Here is a 15,402-nt window from a genome sequence, read left to right as displayed (position 1 = left end):
AATAAAAAGTTAAAATAATGGAACATATTACTTGAACCAAAATAATTCCCTCCTCCACGCTTCTCATAAGTTAAAGCTAAGAAAAAGTTTCAAAGAAATTATAAAAACTATATTTTTATAATAAAAACTAAAAATTAATAAAAAAAAAACCAATAAATAATAGTTTAAAAAATAGAGCCTAGAGCCCTTCTCGCTTCTCATAGGTTCTACTTATGAAAGTATACCATATTTTGTATATAGTATAGTATATATATTATATAGTATATTGTATATATATAGAATATTTTCAATTATTTTTATATATTTAATTATTCAACTAAAATAATTTTTTTTTTTAAATAGTTCTAACTAATTACAATAATTGTTAATAATTAAAGAAATCTAATTTGGTAATCTTTCCCCTTCACAGACACTTATTTCCGACCGGAGCCTCTGCCGGATCGGGTATTCCGCGGCAAGTTCATGGTCCTGAACGACAGGTGGAACATGGAGCTGGCCAACCAGAACACGATGCGTTTCCAGCACAAGGCCCGGGACTACCGGGAAAGGATCAATCTCACCCTCCGGCGATCCGATCTGCGAGAGGCCTACGAGGGCAGTGAGATATTGGCTCTAGATGGGTGAGTTTCTAAATTTTAAATAATTTTTTAAAAATGATTTAAAAATTAATATATATTTTTTTTTTTAGGAGCGAGGAGAGCAACAACATTGTGGTGCATTTCAACATGATCTTTGACCCGTACGCTGGTTCGGTCAGTAGCGGTGACCTCTTGGCCCTGTTCCACGAGGAGATGACCCAGCCGGAGCAGCACCGGCGTCACTTCGCCAACATGACCGTGGACGTGGCCAGTCTGAGCATCAAGGAGACCACCGGACTGCTCGAGGAGCCTGTGATGTCCAGCTCACCCCTGGGCGGACATGATGAGACGACAGAGCCTGTGATTACGACGACTCCATCGCCACCACGACGCTGTTATCCGCTGGAGCTCTCCTATTGCCGCCAGTTGGGCTACAACATCACCACATATCCGAATCTGTTGGGGCACACCAGCTACGAGCAGCTGGCGGAGGATGTGATCCTGTTCCGGGAGCTGGTGGACGGGGAGTGCCATCGGGAGGCGTACGATTTCGTGTGCCGACTGCTCCAGCCTCCGTGCGACACCCATGGCGTCAATCTGCAGCCCACGCCGGGCCAGATCTGTCGGGAGTACTGCGAGTCCTTTATGGCCGGATGCGGGAGTCGGTTGCCCACACGATTCCGGCACTTCTTCGACTGTGAACGCTTCCCGGAGTCGACGGGCACCCAGTCGTGCCACCAGAAGCCGCACTGCGTCAGCGACATGCAGTCCAATGTCCAGAGTCCCCGGCTCTGCGACGGTTATGCCGATTGTCCGGATCTGTCCGATGAGCGGAGTTGCGCCTTCTGCTCCCCCAATGCCCTCTACTGTGGGCGTGGCAGGGCGTGTGTGCCGCGAAAGGCGCGCTGCGACGGCAAGGCGGACTGTCCGGACGGAGCCGATGAGAAGGATTGCCGTAAGTTGGGTTTGATTTCAAAAAATGGTATATGGTAGCTTATGTTTCTCTCCCAATACCTTTAGTTTCCATAGCTCCTTTGGCGGCGGATCTGCTGCATCCGGAACCCATGGTGCCCTACCTCTCGCGCTTCCACTCCGCTGGCTATGCCGTCTTCTCGGAGAAGGGTGTGGTGGGGAAGCTGTGCGCCGAGGGACTGGAGGGAGATGCCAAGCTGGTGGTCCGCCAGACGGTCTCCGAGTCCTTGTGCAAGTCCTTGGGATACGAGTAAGTGGGATTTGGGTTTTCTGGAGAGTCCTTCATCCTAACTTATGTCATCCGTTTCCTCCTAATCCCAGGTCCGTGGAAATCTTCGATGTCCAAAATGATACGGAACAGTTGTCGGACTATGTGCGCGTCCTGGATCCTCATGCCCCGGAGATCAGCTTCATTCGGACGCACTGCCCCCGCCGGCAGGTGCTCTATGTGGGCTGCGGCGAGCTGCGGTGCGGCGTCCAGTCCGCCCTCTTCAACGCCAAGCAGCACCTCTCCCTGCCCAAGATGTCCTCGCCCGGAGACTGGCCATGGCTGGTGGCGCTCTTCCGCGAGGACATCCACGTCTGTGACGGGACACTGATCTCCCAGGACTGGGTCCTCACCACCGAGGGCTGTTTCCAGGGCCAGCCACGCGCCACCTGGATGGCCATTGTGGGGGCAGTGCGTCTCTCCGCCAAGGCGCCGTGGACGCAGAGGCGTCGCATTATCGGGATGATCAAGAGCCCCGTTGAGGGTTCGACGGCGGCACTGGTGCGTCTGGAGACGTCCGTCAACTACTCGGATCATGTGCGTCCCATTTGCCTGCCGGATGCACTGCAGCGGCGGAAACTACAACAGCCGCCGGCGCAGCGGAGATCCCATGTGGTCCCAGTGGCAGAGCGTCTGGAGGGACAGCCGGCGGAGGTCACGCGGAGTCGTCTCACGCCCGAGAATCAGCAGTTCTTCTTGATCCCGTCCAAGGAGCAGCTGGACAGTGCCACGGAAAACAGCAGCGACGAGGAGGATTCCGATCGGGATCTGGAGGAGGAGAACTTTGGCGGGGAAGCGGCCGCCTCGTTTATGCCCAAGGCGGAGGCCCTGCATCAGGAACTGGACGCCTATCCGCTGCCGGATCATGCTCCGCAGGTGAATTACTATGCGAGTGGAGGGGCGACGGTGACTGCTGCCGGCGCCACCTCGCCAGCCGCCAGGACGGCCACCAAGGCGCCCACTCTGGTAGCGGCGGCACATCCGCCCGAGCAGATCTGGACGAATTGCAATACCCTGGGCTGGTCCCGGCAGCGGGATCACCTCCAGAGGGTCCAGCTCAAGATCGGGGATATGGCGCCCTGCGAGAACGTCTCCATTGCCACTGTGAACTCCATGTGCATGGAGGCCACCTATCAGAAGTATGACTGTACGGTGAGTACTCGGTTTATGTTTATTTTTTTATTGCTTATTATTTTATCACTTTTTTTTTTTTAATTTTTTAAATGGTTTTTTTGAGAATTTTCTTAAAAACAAGAAAGGAAAGCTAACTTTGGGCGGAGCCGAAGTTTATATACCCTTGCAGTTAAAACCGGATATATATCGCAAACATCGGATATAGTTGGCCGATCCTTATGGCAATAGGAATATGTAATCCAATTTTTTACAATACAAAATCTAAAAAAAGTCCCAAACTTCTATCTTCAAAAATACGAAAGTTGATATTTCTACCAAGTACCATTTCCGATCGTTCAGTTATATGGGAGCTATTGGATATAGTCGGCCGATCCTAATGAAATTTGGTAGGTCGGATCAACTGACCAAATATATAATCTGTACCAAGTTCCAGCTTTCTATCTTCAAAAACACGAGTTGGGTCAAAGTTGGGTCATTTCCGATCGTTCAGTTATATGGCAGCTATAGGATATAGTCAGCCGATCCTTACGAAATTTAGCATGTCGTATTATTTTGCCAAAAATAGCTCTCACCTAAAATTTGAACTCTCTAACTTTAAAAACACCAAAGTTATACCATTTCCGATCAATCAGTTATATGGCAGCTATAGGATATAGTCGGCCGATCCGGGCCGTTCCGACTTATATACTGCGTGCAAAGGAAAGAAGGGTGTGTGCAAAGTTTCAAGACGATAGCTTTAAAACTGAGAGACTAGTTCGCGTAGAAACAGACAGACGGACAGACAGACGGACAGACAGACGGACAGACGGACAGACGGACATGCTCATATCAACTCAGGAGGTGATCCTGATCAAGAATATATATACTTTATAGGGTCGGAGATGTCTCCTTCACTGCGTTGCACACTTTTGACCAAAATTATAATACCCTCTGCAAGGGTATAATTAATATTAATACCCGGTACTGGAGATTATGTTTCCTTTAATTTTTAAATATTTAAAACAGGGAGTTATATAGAACTTTAATTGGAGAAATATTAAAAATATAATACCTGATACTGAAGCGTAAAGTTATTAGTTTCCTTAAAAATATCAATATTTTATAGAGTATTTAAAGCTATAAGCTCACAAACTCTATTTTTATATCTTGATCAATAATATTTACTACGAATGTTCTTTCTAGAATATATATTAAATAATAATATATAAAACTGAAACTAAAACAAAAAAAATATATCTAAATATATATAAATATATATATCACCTTTATTTGGTAAATTTTATAATGAAGAATTTCTTTATAATCCTGAAGAATTCGTAAACCTCTTCCATACAAAAGCTATTTAAAAGTAAAGTTTAGATAGCATTGGAATGATTATAAACAAAATATTAATACCTGGTACTACCTTAGGGTTGTTTTTCCTTCAGAATCCTTTATAAACTAGACAATACTATACCACTATGCTAGACAATATTGTTATCCTACGTACATATAGGATTAAAGTAGGATTTGAAGAAATATATGTACTTATAGGCTTATAGTACTATAGGGTATAAAATAGTACATAGGGTATGAATATACATAAACCCAAAAATACTAAGGGGTGTGAGAAATATAGTGATAGTGATATATAGTGAAAATATAGTGAGAATAGTATAGTAAAAACTCCTATATAGTGAGAAAAACAGAAGAAAGAGGTATTTTCTCTGAAAAAAAGGCTTGAATATTAGAAAAAAAGGCTACTTTTGAAAATTAGTTAATATTAGTTTAATATTTTTGTTTTTATAATATTAGTTCCTCAGTTTTTATCCTTTGTTTATCATTTTAATACCGTTTTAATCTTTTTATCTGAATTTAAAAATGTTTCCCCTTAAAAACATATATTTTCCACCTCTAAGAAATATATAAATATAATATTTCATCATAAAATAATATATTTATCAGATTATAATTTAGGCCACTTATTCTTATCATTTTTTTTAGAGTTAGATTTTTTTCTTCAAAAAATTAAACATGTTTTATTAAAGTCAACTTTCTTAAACAGATTTTTATACAGTATGGACTTAGTATCTATAGATATGAGTGGATTATATAATAAATTAAATAATATTTCATAGTATGACTTTCCCTATTTTTTGGATTTAGAAATTTTTAAATTTAAAAAATTCCAAAAATGAGTATTAGAAAGAAAATTAGAAAAACAGTCTGGAAACAGTCTTAAAACTAAATATAAATTCTAAAACTAAATTCTAAAACTAAAACCTAAATACTTCTCCAATTAAAGTCAAAATTTATGATAATATCGTATACCTTAGTATATAAACAGACTTGAGATTATTCTAAAACAAAAAATAGATATAGTATTTGGACGTAAATTTGGTCTTTTTTTTAAAGAGTATATAGTTTTTTTTTAGTTTTAAGAACAAAAGTTCAACCTTGTAGGAGTTAGAGGGGAATGGGAACCTAAATGCGAATGGAGCGCATGGGTGGCGGTGGGGGATTGGAGGAGGCACTACGTTTCGACTTGTGGCAGACTTCCAGGCGTAGCCTTTTGGATTGCGAGGTCTTTCGATCATCTTGCTCCTCCCGCAGGTCCTCCTCCTGGGGAGGGTCCTGCAGTCTGGACATCTCCAGATGTTGCTTTTCCCTTAAGAAGCTATTCTGTCGATGGACCAAAGCTCCTCTATTACTGCCACTGGGCGGTAGAGATCCCAGGAAACAATTCTGACGATATACCGGCACTGGCTCATAGTCCACATCCTGATCCTCGTCGTCCTCCACATCGCTATCCGGCTGCTCGGTGGGACGCTTGCGTTTCATGGAGTGGCTCTCCTGGGAGTGACTGCGACGGAGACGCTGGAAATCGTAGCGCAGATGGAAGGTGATCTCCGGGCAGGGGAAGAGCAGCAGGAAGTACTCCAGTAGATGGGCCTCGAACACATAACCCTGACCGTTGGTCAGGATCAGGGCATCTCTATCCTGTTCCGAAATTCCAAAGCGATTCATGGCTGGGGATATGAAAGGGATGGGGGATCTTAGGAATGCACTCCAGTTTCCGTTAGAGAAGGTTTCGGTGTTGACTCACCTTGAGAGATGACCTCTTCGTAGTTATTGGCATTCTCGCAGATAATAAAGTTGGTCTCTCCTTGGAAAAGGATCTTCAGGCACGACTTGATAGAATGCATTTTTTATAAATTTAATTTAATTTATTTTATAATTTATGAGTATTTATTTCTTGGACAAAAAATTGCAATAATTCTTAATATAATGCAAAAATCGGAAGAGAGTATTATTTCACGTCTTTTCACTTCGCTGGCGAGAAAAAAAATAAAAGAGTCCCGCCGTCGGCGTTGGGTTATATAGGGTTTTGTTCCATATCTCTTTCCTTTTTCCCTTTCCTTTTTTTTTTGTTTTCTGCCTGCAGCTGCATGCCTTTCTTGGGGTTATTGTTGCCTTTTCTAGCCTAGGTAAGCGAGGGTAGCCGGGGGTTGTAGGCCCTCTTTTTCTCACTTGCATGAAAAGGTAAAAGGCCATGGAGAGAGCCTCTCTCCAGCTCTCTCTCTCTCTCGACCCAATCTCTCTTATTACTCATTCAGTCGGACTGAACTGAATGGTGGGCCCGACAAACGCGTTGCTGCATGTCGCGTGCTATTGTGACGTCATGATCGCCAATTAGGGTGACACGAATTAAGTTCTATGGTGAAATACCTTCCCCAAGTTGGACCATAACTAGTCAACACATACATATATTAAAAAAAAATATATATATATGTATACATATGTATTTACTTTTATTATAAAAATATCCTATAAGTTAATTTTTTTTAAATTTTATTTAATATTTACAACTTTTATAATATATCAATGATATATTAAAATAAAACTTTCAAGTGGGAATATCCCATATAGCCCCATATGATCCCGAGGGAAGGCTATATCTTTGCCAATTTTCATCCGATTCTTATGGGGGGTATCTTAAAAGATTTGTAATTCAATTCTCCATCAACCTGCATCAAAATCTGGAAGCAAGAAATTTTTGAGATTTTTTGTCCAATTTTCCAGGGGGTCCCCTTCAAAAATCACGAAAATGCATGGATGCCCCATTTGACCCCGATGTAAGGCTATATCTTTGCCAATTCCCATCCGATTCCATTGGGGGATATCTTAAACGATTTGTAGATCGATTCTCCATCAATCTGGATCAAAATCTGGGAGTAAGAAATTTTTGAGATTTTTTGTCCAATTTTCCAGGGGGTCCCCTTCAAAAATCACGAAAATGCATGGATGCCCCATTTGACCCCGATGTAAGGCTATATCTTTGCCAATTCCCATCCGATTCCATTGGGTGATATCTTAAACGATTTGTAGATCGATTCTCCATCAATCTGAATCAAAATCTGGGAGTAAGAAATTTTTGAGATTTTTTGTCCAATTTTCCAGGGGGTCCCCTTCAAAAATCACGAAAATGCATGGATGCACCATTTGACCCCGATGGAAGGCTATATATTTGCCAATTTTCATCCGATTCTTATGGGGGGTATCTTAAAAGATTTGTAATTCAATTCTCCATCAATCTGCATCAAAATCTGGGAGCAAGAAATTTTTGAGATTTTTTGTCCAATTTTCCAGGGGGTCCCCTTCAAAAATCACGAAAATGCATGGATGCCCCATTTGACCCCGATGTAAGGCTATATCTTTGCCAATTCCCATCCGATTCCATTGGGGGATATCTTAAACGATTTGTAGATCGATTCTCCATCAATCTGGATCAAAATCTGGGAGTAAGAAATTTTTGAGATTTTTTGTCCAATTTTCCAGGGGGTCCCCTTCAAAAATCACGAAAATGCATGGATGCCCCATTTGACCCCGATGTAAGGCTATATCTTTGCCAATTCCCATCCGATTCCATTGGGTGATATCTTAAACGATTTGTAGATCGATTCTCCATCAATCTGCATCAAAATCTGGGTGTAAGAAATTTTTGAGATTTTTTGTCCAATTTTCCAGGGGGTCCCCTTCAAAAATCACGAAAATGCATGGATGCCCCATATGATCCCGATGGAAGGCCATATCATTGCCAATTTCCATCCGATTCTTATGGGGGGTATCTTAAAAGATTTGTAATTCGATTCTCCATCAATCTGCATCAAAATCTGGGAGTAAGAAATTTTTGAGATTTTTTGTCCAATTTTCCAAAGGGTCCCCTTTAAAAATCACGAAAATGCATGGATGCCCCATTTGACCCCGATGGAAGGCTATATCTTTGCCAATTTCCATTCGATTCTCATGAGGGATATCTTAAATGATTTGTGGATGAATTCTCTTTTAATCTTAATTATAATTTCATAACCATATTTTCGATCGATTTTTTCCAAATTTTTTAATGAAAACCCTTGGAGTATTGGGGATTTAAACATAACACTCCCATATCTTTCCCATTTTTCATCCGATTCTGAAGCGGAACACCTTAAACGATAAAGTGCACCATTAACCGAGAGAAATAGAAATAAATACAAATTCCAAAATGTCAATTGCAGCAGGAGGAGTACTCCGGAGCACCCGTCCAATGCCTGATCCCAGGCACCAATCAGTGGGCCCTCATCGGGGTATCGTCGTGGAGGATCGCGTGTGGACCGACGGGCGTGGAGAGGCCCAGGATGTATGACAAGATTGCCTCGAATGCCGCCTGGATACGCGAGACGATCAATGCGGTGTAGTCGCCGGAAGAGTCCACAGGATATATATACATATGTATATGATAGCATTTTTGTGTAAAAAAAAAACGGAACCAATCCTACATGGGTATTACGATTGTAAAAAAATAATATATCGAGAGGAGGAGATGGATAACCACTTAAAAGCGTAACACTAACCTGTCCTAAATGTTACTCGATGCCCTAACTCCAATCTATTCTTAAAAAAAACGTATACATTTTTTTTTGCTGTTTTGTGTAATATTTATTAACTATGTTTTAATTTTATGTTTAAAAAGAAAAGAAAAAGGAAGCACATTTTAGTTGTTAGACAAATTTAGATATTTAGCTGTTTTGTAGAAAGATATTGTTGAATAAAATAAAATCGCCTAAAATATATATTTGGCTTTGTGATGCATTTTTTTTGGCATAAAAAATTAAGGAATATTTGTATATCTTTTTTTTTAAGTGGAAACATGCATGGACTCCCATTTTCCATTATCCTGAAGGCGATATTGTACTCGATCGGCGATTTCTCCACGTCCTACCTTCAAGAAATCCCATCTTTGTGGTTCAAACTTAAATGCAGTACTAAAAATAAATAATTTTATATTATTATTTTAAAAATAAACATTTTTCTTAAAACTTACTAAGATCTGGGTCTCTCTAAAGCCTTGCCACTGGCCAAGTGTTCCTCCAGGAACTTGTCATGCTTGGCCTTCAAGTCATCATGGTTGATGGGCTCACCGCACGGGCATATATATCCTCGTATCTGGGACACCAGCTCCTCCTTAGCCCACAGGGCATCCATTTCCGAGTCGGGTAATTCCACAGCCTTGGCTCCAATCAGGCGCACCTGCCAGGTAACCTCCTTGTAGTCATTATCCTGGACATTGGTCATGTAGAAAGTAATCCCAGCCTTGGGATTAGCTTGTAAGTTCTTGAAATTCCTTGTATAGCGATGGGTTATGTAGAAGGGGTAGTTATCCGGTGTTAGGCCACGATAGATGACCGTACGATTGAGGACACCGAATTCCTCGTCCAAGGTGGCCAGGTTCATGTCCACCACGACACTGTCGGGATGACTTTTGGCGTCGGCTTGAAGGATTTGTTTAAACATATCCACCGGATTGGCGGGATAGTTGGTAATTTTTGCCAAAGCTGACGTCATTCTGTAATTTAAATAATTTTTTAAAATCATTGAAAGATAAATCAAAAACAAAAATAACAGAAAATTCAAAATCTCCCGCCCTTCTGGCTTCTGTTAACCGCCAGCTGTTCTGTTAAGTAGCAGTAGCGCCTTTACCAACACTACTATGTGACCAGTCGTAACAGCTGTCTGGTAATTGGCTGCTTGGCCCCTCTGGCCATACTGGCCAAGACGCGACTGAACCGACCAAAAAAAAAAAAACCAAAAAAAAAACGAAAGAGGAGAGGAGCCGCTCAGCTGGGGCCGAAAACAGGGAAAACAGCCGCTGCGGAGGAGCATGACGTCCATACTGGACATGAAGGCCGGCCCGCCCGACTACTGGGCGGAAATTGGTAACTTCTTCCTGCCGCTAAAGGTCCTGATCACCAACGACCGTTTCGACGCCCTCGTGCGGGACATCGACCTATATTACCTGATCAACGGTGTCTTTTGGATATTTGTGGCACTGTCCTGCGGCTTCTGTGGCTTCCAGCGGCTCTTTCAGGTTCGTATCCCCCAACACCAACACCAACACACACGCACACACACCACCACTGAGTATCAAACACCACGTCTGGGCCAAAATCAGACACCTTCGGTAGCGGCTTGCACTTTTCATTTGAGGGCTGCTCGGCCAAAATCGTGTTTATAAATAAACAGAGCGAGCACAGGGGCGGAACGGGGCCGGTCGAGGGGTTCCCCGGAATGTGCGCTAGGTCAAGTGCTAACATTTAGTAGTAAGTACTAAACTAATAGCGACTAAACAAAAAGCGGGTTGTAGTATTATTTTTTAAGAAATTATAGAAAGGTTGACCCATTTGGAAACTTCTTAAAAGGCTACATTATAGACTATTATTACATTATAGACTTATAAGGTTGTGTTTCTTATATTAATTATATATTAGACCTTTAAATTTATATTTTTTTATTTGGAAAGAAACTACAATAATTATAAAAAATTTTTAAGTCTTTTTTCAGACTTTCGAAGCGGAAAACATTGTTTTTTTTCTAATACTTGTCTTAAAAATACTTCAAAAATAACTCAAAAACAAGATATACTAGCTACGAGAGTATGTATTTTATTTTTTGGTAGATATTAGAGATTTTAAACTAATATTTGATATTTAGATTATTATTTAAAAATCAATTATAATTGTTTTTTGAACTTAAAGTTGAGTTTCTGTGTAAAACTTTCATATATTTTTAAATACTAAAGATTTTAACAAAGTAATAACACTTATAACTTATAGAAATAAGTTAAAAGAATATAATTTTCAAAAATAATTAGGTAGGTAGCCTCTTTTCAAAGCCTTAAACTATAATTTGTACCAATTTCTAAATGACTATAGAGCCTTTTCTTAACCTTAAATAGAAAAATTTAAAGGAACTTTTATTTAAAAGTTGAGTTTTTATAAACTTTTTATTTAACTTTTATTTTTTAATAATCTTAAATATTGAAAATCAGGCCTTAGGGTAATCAGAAATAATCGTCTGTACTCGAATATATGAGAAGTTTTCTAAATGAGGCATTAAAAACATTTAAGATTTTAAATATTATAAATAATATGATTTAAAAAAACCAGAAAATATCTGAAAAATAGTATAAATACTTGAAATACTTACTTTTCTCTATTAAGTTCCCTTAAACTTTTTAAAACCCAAAAGAATTCAACAAATTTCGTTTAAAAAAATTCACTTTATTTCCAAAAATCAAAAAAAAAATATTTTCAAACCAAAGACATATTCCTTGGTTCGCTGACCTCAAGAAACCTCCTGCTTCCCTCGGTTCTGCGAACCGGCCCTGGAATCCGGCGATTAGCATTATGATTCTCGACCGCTGACCAAACTGACCGGACACCACCCCACTATCTGTAACGACCCATGGCGACGTCGAGACCAATGCTCCAATGTCTAATTACCTCTCATGTATAACTCGCCATACCACCACCATCCAATCTCATCCAGCAATGTAATGAAACCCCCCATTGTCTAATCTCGGGGATTGTTTTTTTTTTTTCTTAAAGTTCTTTCTGAAATCATCGAATATGAAGTACTTCAAACGAAGGCAATTCGCGCGATTGATTTGGAATATTGCCTTTTATGCGGCCAGTTGTTTATTTTTGTATTTCTACAACGAGTTCATGATCCTGCCGCAACTGATGAAGAACCAGGGACGATATTCCCTATTCTACTCCTCGGATAATCTGATATTCTATCGATCGCATCAGACGGAAAAGTTTCAATTTTATTCAATATTTATTATAACATTTTACCTGCACGGAGCAATGTTGGACTTTAAAGAGGCCGATTTTCTGGAGGTGGGCTCCAAGGCGCTCTACCTGTTGGCCCTGGTGGCAATCGATGTTTACAGGTAAGCTTTCGTGGAGGATTCGGATGGATGGATTTAAGGGACTTAATCGTGTCTCATCCTGTGTAGATATGAGAACTATTTTGTTGGCCTGAATCTAACCGTGGGATTGTATAGCATTCTCACCGAGGTGCTGGCCCTACTGGTGCTACCCAGTACGAATCGACATCGATTCATCTACCAGATCTTCCTGGGCCTAAGGATAGCGGCGTGGGCTCATGTTTTTGTTAATTTGCTGCCTTTTAAGTATTTTATACCCACACTGTTTGCAAAGAATTTTAAGTTGCCACTGAATGTGGCAATATGGTTGTGGTATGGCCTATCCATTTGGAATTCGCCAGTGTTGCAATATTTTTATCATCAGATCTATCATACCACACCGTCGGATTGTTCGGGTGAGGGTTCAGCAGCCAGGTAAGTTAATGGTTTTATTTTTCTAATATATCTTAAAAGATCTTTCGATCCTCCTCTTTTTATTTTAGATGCATCTTGGTTAAGGACTCTGTAGAGTTCCGTCACTTCAAGACCTTGAAGAAGGCCTATTTGGAGGTGAAGTTGGCCCATGAGAAGACCAATGCCAATTCATTGCCCTCCGGAGAGACCAGTTCAGCCTCAGCCAAGACCTTCCAGGCCATTAAATGTGAGGATTATTTTTAATCATAATATTTTTTAAAATAATTTTTATGCTATCTTTTTTTTAGGCGTCATGATGTTGAAACGGAAATTGAAACGTATCCGTGAGGGACGTGGCCATGAGCCGGAGGATGAGAACGAGGACCTCACCAGCGATGCCTAAAGACCTACATGAAGACCTAGACCTCGTTAAAAAAACAAAAACACGTAGACATTACATTTCCTTAAACCAAAAAAGACACAAGTTCCGCTTAGGCTATAAAAAAAAATAAGAAAAGAAAAGAAATCACTACGAAGAAACTACCTCCCACTTTGCTAAATTGTAGTGCCCTCTCACTCTCTCTCTATATCTATCTCACTTCAACAATGTATCTCTCTATCTCTCTCGCTTTCTGTACAAGTTTATGCGTGTCCATGAAGTGCATTTTGAAAATCAAATTTGAGGCTAAAAATCAAAAATAATCTCTTAGATTTTTCTTAAATTGTAAGTTTTATTTTTTCCGATTTTCAAACATAATTCAAAATGCACTTTAATTAATTAATTAGCTAAATATTATAAATATTAGATATTTTAATCAAAACGAAAAAAAAACACGCATAAACTTAGAAAAACTTAGAAAAAATTGTAATCTTAAATTAAAAATAAATTATAGATTGCCGCCTTGGCTGATAAGGATATAGATGGACTATATCTATTACTGTCTCCTTCGCACACCACCACACACCCAAAACACACAACAGTCTCTCTCCTTTTTTTTTTTTTTTTTAGATTTGTAAGTCGCCTTCAACTTATTGTTGTTGTTTATTCGCTGTGACTTAATGACATATTTGAAATATTGTAATGTGTTTCTTTTTTTTTTTCATTCGTTCTTTTTAATTGAAATATACTATATATGGGCTAAACGAGCGCAATTGAAATGTGTGTGTTGTGTATGTTTTTTTTTTTAGGGGGGGGGGTCTCTTTTTATGTATTATGTACTGGAGTTGTTTTTTGCCTCGGTTTTTCTTTTTTTGCTTATCTTAACTTTTGGGTTTTTTTCCATCTTGAAATATTTTTGTTTGTTTATTCTTTTTTTCGCTTTATTGATATTTTTGAAAAGAGTTGGTTTTTCTATTTGAATTTTGGGGTTTCCCATTTTGTTCTTCGATGGCTAATAATCCTTGCAATTGGTTTTAGTATTGTTGGTATTTTTAGAAATATAAGAACTAAGGGTTTTAGATTTTTAAAATAAATATAAATATGCTTGAATAATACAAAACTAATAATACCTTTTTTTTTAAATATTCCTTGGGTTCATTTTTAAATGCAATATTTTATATACTTTATTTAAAGTTCCTTAAAATTATGCTGTAGAAAATATATATATTTTATATAATAATTCTTGAGGCTTCATACAGAAAATGTTGTTACAAAAAATTGTTTAGAAATTAAAAAAAAATATATTTCAAATTAATTGGAATTTCGAACTTTTAACTCTAAAAGTAGAACAAAATTAGGCACAAATAATAGCTTTTAATTGTTTTTTGAATGCATTTTCTTGAAAAAAATAAAAATTCTTAATTTTTGTTAACTGTTTATTAATTTTTAAATAATTTAAAACTAATTTTAAAATAAAAAATTTAAATTTCAAGTTCATATTGAATTTTAAGAAACCAAAGCATATGTTATTCAATTATTTTTAAATTTATTAACAGAAGTAAGTTAAAAAAAAGCTTAAAAATCTCCTATTACCAATTTTTGTCTGTTGCCTACACTGTGAACAATTGCAAGGTTATTTCAATATCAATTTCTTTTCCTCCCCATGTTAACATAGTTTCTTGGTTTATTTTTTCATTTTTTGGTTTGGGGCATTTCCTCTATCCATTCATTTTGCTTTCTTTTTAAAAATTGTCACACTAGAAGCTAGCCATTTCTTTAATTTTATTTATAATTTCCTTTGTTTTTGTTTATTTTTTGGGGTGTTGTCTTATCTTGTGGTTTTTTTTGTTCTTAGATTTAATTTTAAACTTTCTTTGTTTTTTGGTTTTTTTGTTGGTTTTCGGCCAATTGTTGTTGCTTATTTTTTGTTTTTAGAAAATGTTTCTTGTGTGTTTTTTTTTTGTTTTTATTTTCGTGACGAACAAATTTTTTACGTGCCGCGAAATATATTTTTTGTTTATTTATTTAATTTTACTTTTTGGTGAATGCGCCTTTTGCCCTTGGCATTGAGCAAAAAAAAAAATTCTCTATTTTTTTACATTTATTTTTTCTCATTTTTTTTTTAGATCCTATAATTTTATAGTTTTTTTTCCTCTGGTTGTTTAAATACTTTTTTTTGCTCAATTTTTTTTTGGGCTTTGGTTTTTCTTTCCTTAAATTTAAATTCAATTTAATTCGTTTTTGTTTTTCGTTTTCTTGTTCTTTTTTTCCAACAATTTTACTAAATTTTTTTTCATCAACAATTTTTTGAAATTTACTGTTTTTGTTGCTCTCCTTTGTCTCAATTTGTATGTTAATTTTAATGTTAATGTTAATTTTTAATTTTACTATTAAATGTATGCTTTAAAATTAGTGTTAGTTGTTCGGC

General features: G+C 38.3%; 4 protein-coding genes across 4 annotated transcripts in view; 2 read left to right on the top strand and 2 right to left on the bottom strand.

The window, feature by feature from the left end:
- Nucleotides 1-8,899, top strand: part of LOC108120020 (uncharacterized) — a 30,163-nt gene extending 21,264 nt beyond the window's left edge. The window contains exons 4-8 of the mRNA XM_043212893.2: nucleotides 410-620; nucleotides 689-1,533; nucleotides 1,599-1,800; nucleotides 1,872-2,970; nucleotides 8,490-8,899. Of these exons, the coding sequence (XP_043068828.1) occupies nucleotides 410-620; nucleotides 689-1,533; nucleotides 1,599-1,800; nucleotides 1,872-2,970; nucleotides 8,490-8,669 (2,537 nt within the window). The 3' untranslated portion in view covers nucleotides 8,670-8,899. The remainder of the gene's footprint in view (nucleotides 1-409; nucleotides 621-688; nucleotides 1,534-1,598; nucleotides 1,801-1,871; nucleotides 2,971-8,489) is intronic.
- Nucleotides 5,170-6,229, bottom strand: Corp (Companion of reaper). Its single transcript, XM_017233569.3, has 2 exons — nucleotides 6,038-6,229; nucleotides 5,170-5,960 (listed from the first exon to the last, which is right to left on the bottom strand). The coding sequence occupies exons 1-2, from the start codon at nucleotides 6,135-6,137 to the stop codon at nucleotides 5,416-5,418; spliced, it is 645 nt and encodes a 214-aa protein (XP_017089058.2). The 5' UTR covers nucleotides 6,138-6,229; the 3' UTR covers nucleotides 5,170-5,415.
- A 130-nt stretch (nucleotides 8,900-9,029) lies between the features above and the next one.
- Nucleotides 9,030-10,406, bottom strand: LOC108120073 (pyridoxine/pyridoxamine 5'-phosphate oxidase). Its single transcript, XM_017233571.3, has 3 exons — nucleotides 10,268-10,406; nucleotides 9,296-9,817; nucleotides 9,030-9,236 (listed from the first exon to the last, which is right to left on the bottom strand). Exons 2-3 carry the CDS (start codon nucleotides 9,814-9,816, stop codon nucleotides 9,110-9,112), a joined length of 648 nt encoding a protein of 215 aa, XP_017089060.2. The 5' UTR covers nucleotide 9,817; nucleotides 10,268-10,406; the 3' UTR covers nucleotides 9,030-9,109.
- On the top strand, nucleotides 10,001-13,753 carry LOC108120072 (uncharacterized). The gene is made up of 5 exons (XM_017233570.3): nucleotides 10,001-10,339; nucleotides 11,859-12,205; nucleotides 12,272-12,616; nucleotides 12,685-12,842; nucleotides 12,904-13,753. Exons 1-5 carry the CDS (start codon nucleotides 10,133-10,135, stop codon nucleotides 12,996-12,998), a joined length of 1,152 nt encoding a protein of 383 aa, XP_017089059.1. The 5' UTR covers nucleotides 10,001-10,132; the 3' UTR covers nucleotides 12,999-13,753.
- Nucleotides 13,754-15,402: the final 1,649 nt, after the last annotated feature.

Source organism: Drosophila bipectinata, chromosome XR (assembly GCF_030179905.1).
Source record: "Drosophila bipectinata strain 14024-0381.07 chromosome XR, DbipHiC1v2, whole genome shotgun sequence".
Classification (NCBI taxonomy): domain Eukaryota; kingdom Metazoa; phylum Arthropoda; class Insecta; order Diptera; family Drosophilidae; genus Drosophila; species Drosophila bipectinata.
The sequence above is the reverse complement of the archived record's forward strand: the minus strand, read 5'-3'. Positions and strand labels throughout refer to the sequence as shown.

What these genes read in the sequence shown, in the direction of transcription:
- LOC108120072 (XM_017233570.3), top strand. Translation starts at nt 10,133, where the DNA reads ATGACGTCCATACTGGACATGAAGGCCGGCCCGCCCGACTACTGGGCG. An exon ending in GCTTCCAGCGGCTCTTTCAG is followed by an intron (nt 10,340 to 11,858) that starts GTTCGTATCCCC and finishes TTTTTCTTAAAG; the next exon opens with TTCTTTCTGAAATCATCGAA. An exon ending in GTGGCAATCGATGTTTACAG is followed by an intron (nt 12,206 to 12,271) that starts GTAAGCTTTCGT and finishes CATCCTGTGTAG; the next exon opens with ATATGAGAACTATTTTGTTG.
- LOC108120073 (XM_017233571.3), bottom strand. Translation starts at nt 9,816, where the DNA reads ATGACGTCAGCTTTGGCAAAAATTACCAACTATCCCGCCAATCCGGTG. An exon ending in TTAGAGAGACCCAGATCTTA is followed by an intron (nt 9,237 to 9,295) that starts GTAAGTTTTAAG and finishes ATTTATTTTTAG; the next exon opens with TACTGCATTTAAGTTTGAAC.
- Corp (XM_017233569.3), bottom strand. Translation starts at nt 6,137, where the DNA reads ATGCATTCTATCAAGTCGTGCCTGAAGATCCTTTTCCAAGGAGAGACC. An exon ending in CGAAGAGGTCATCTCTCAAG is followed by an intron (nt 5,961 to 6,037) that starts GTGAGTCAACAC and finishes TCATATCCCCAG; the next exon opens with CCATGAATCGCTTTGGAATT.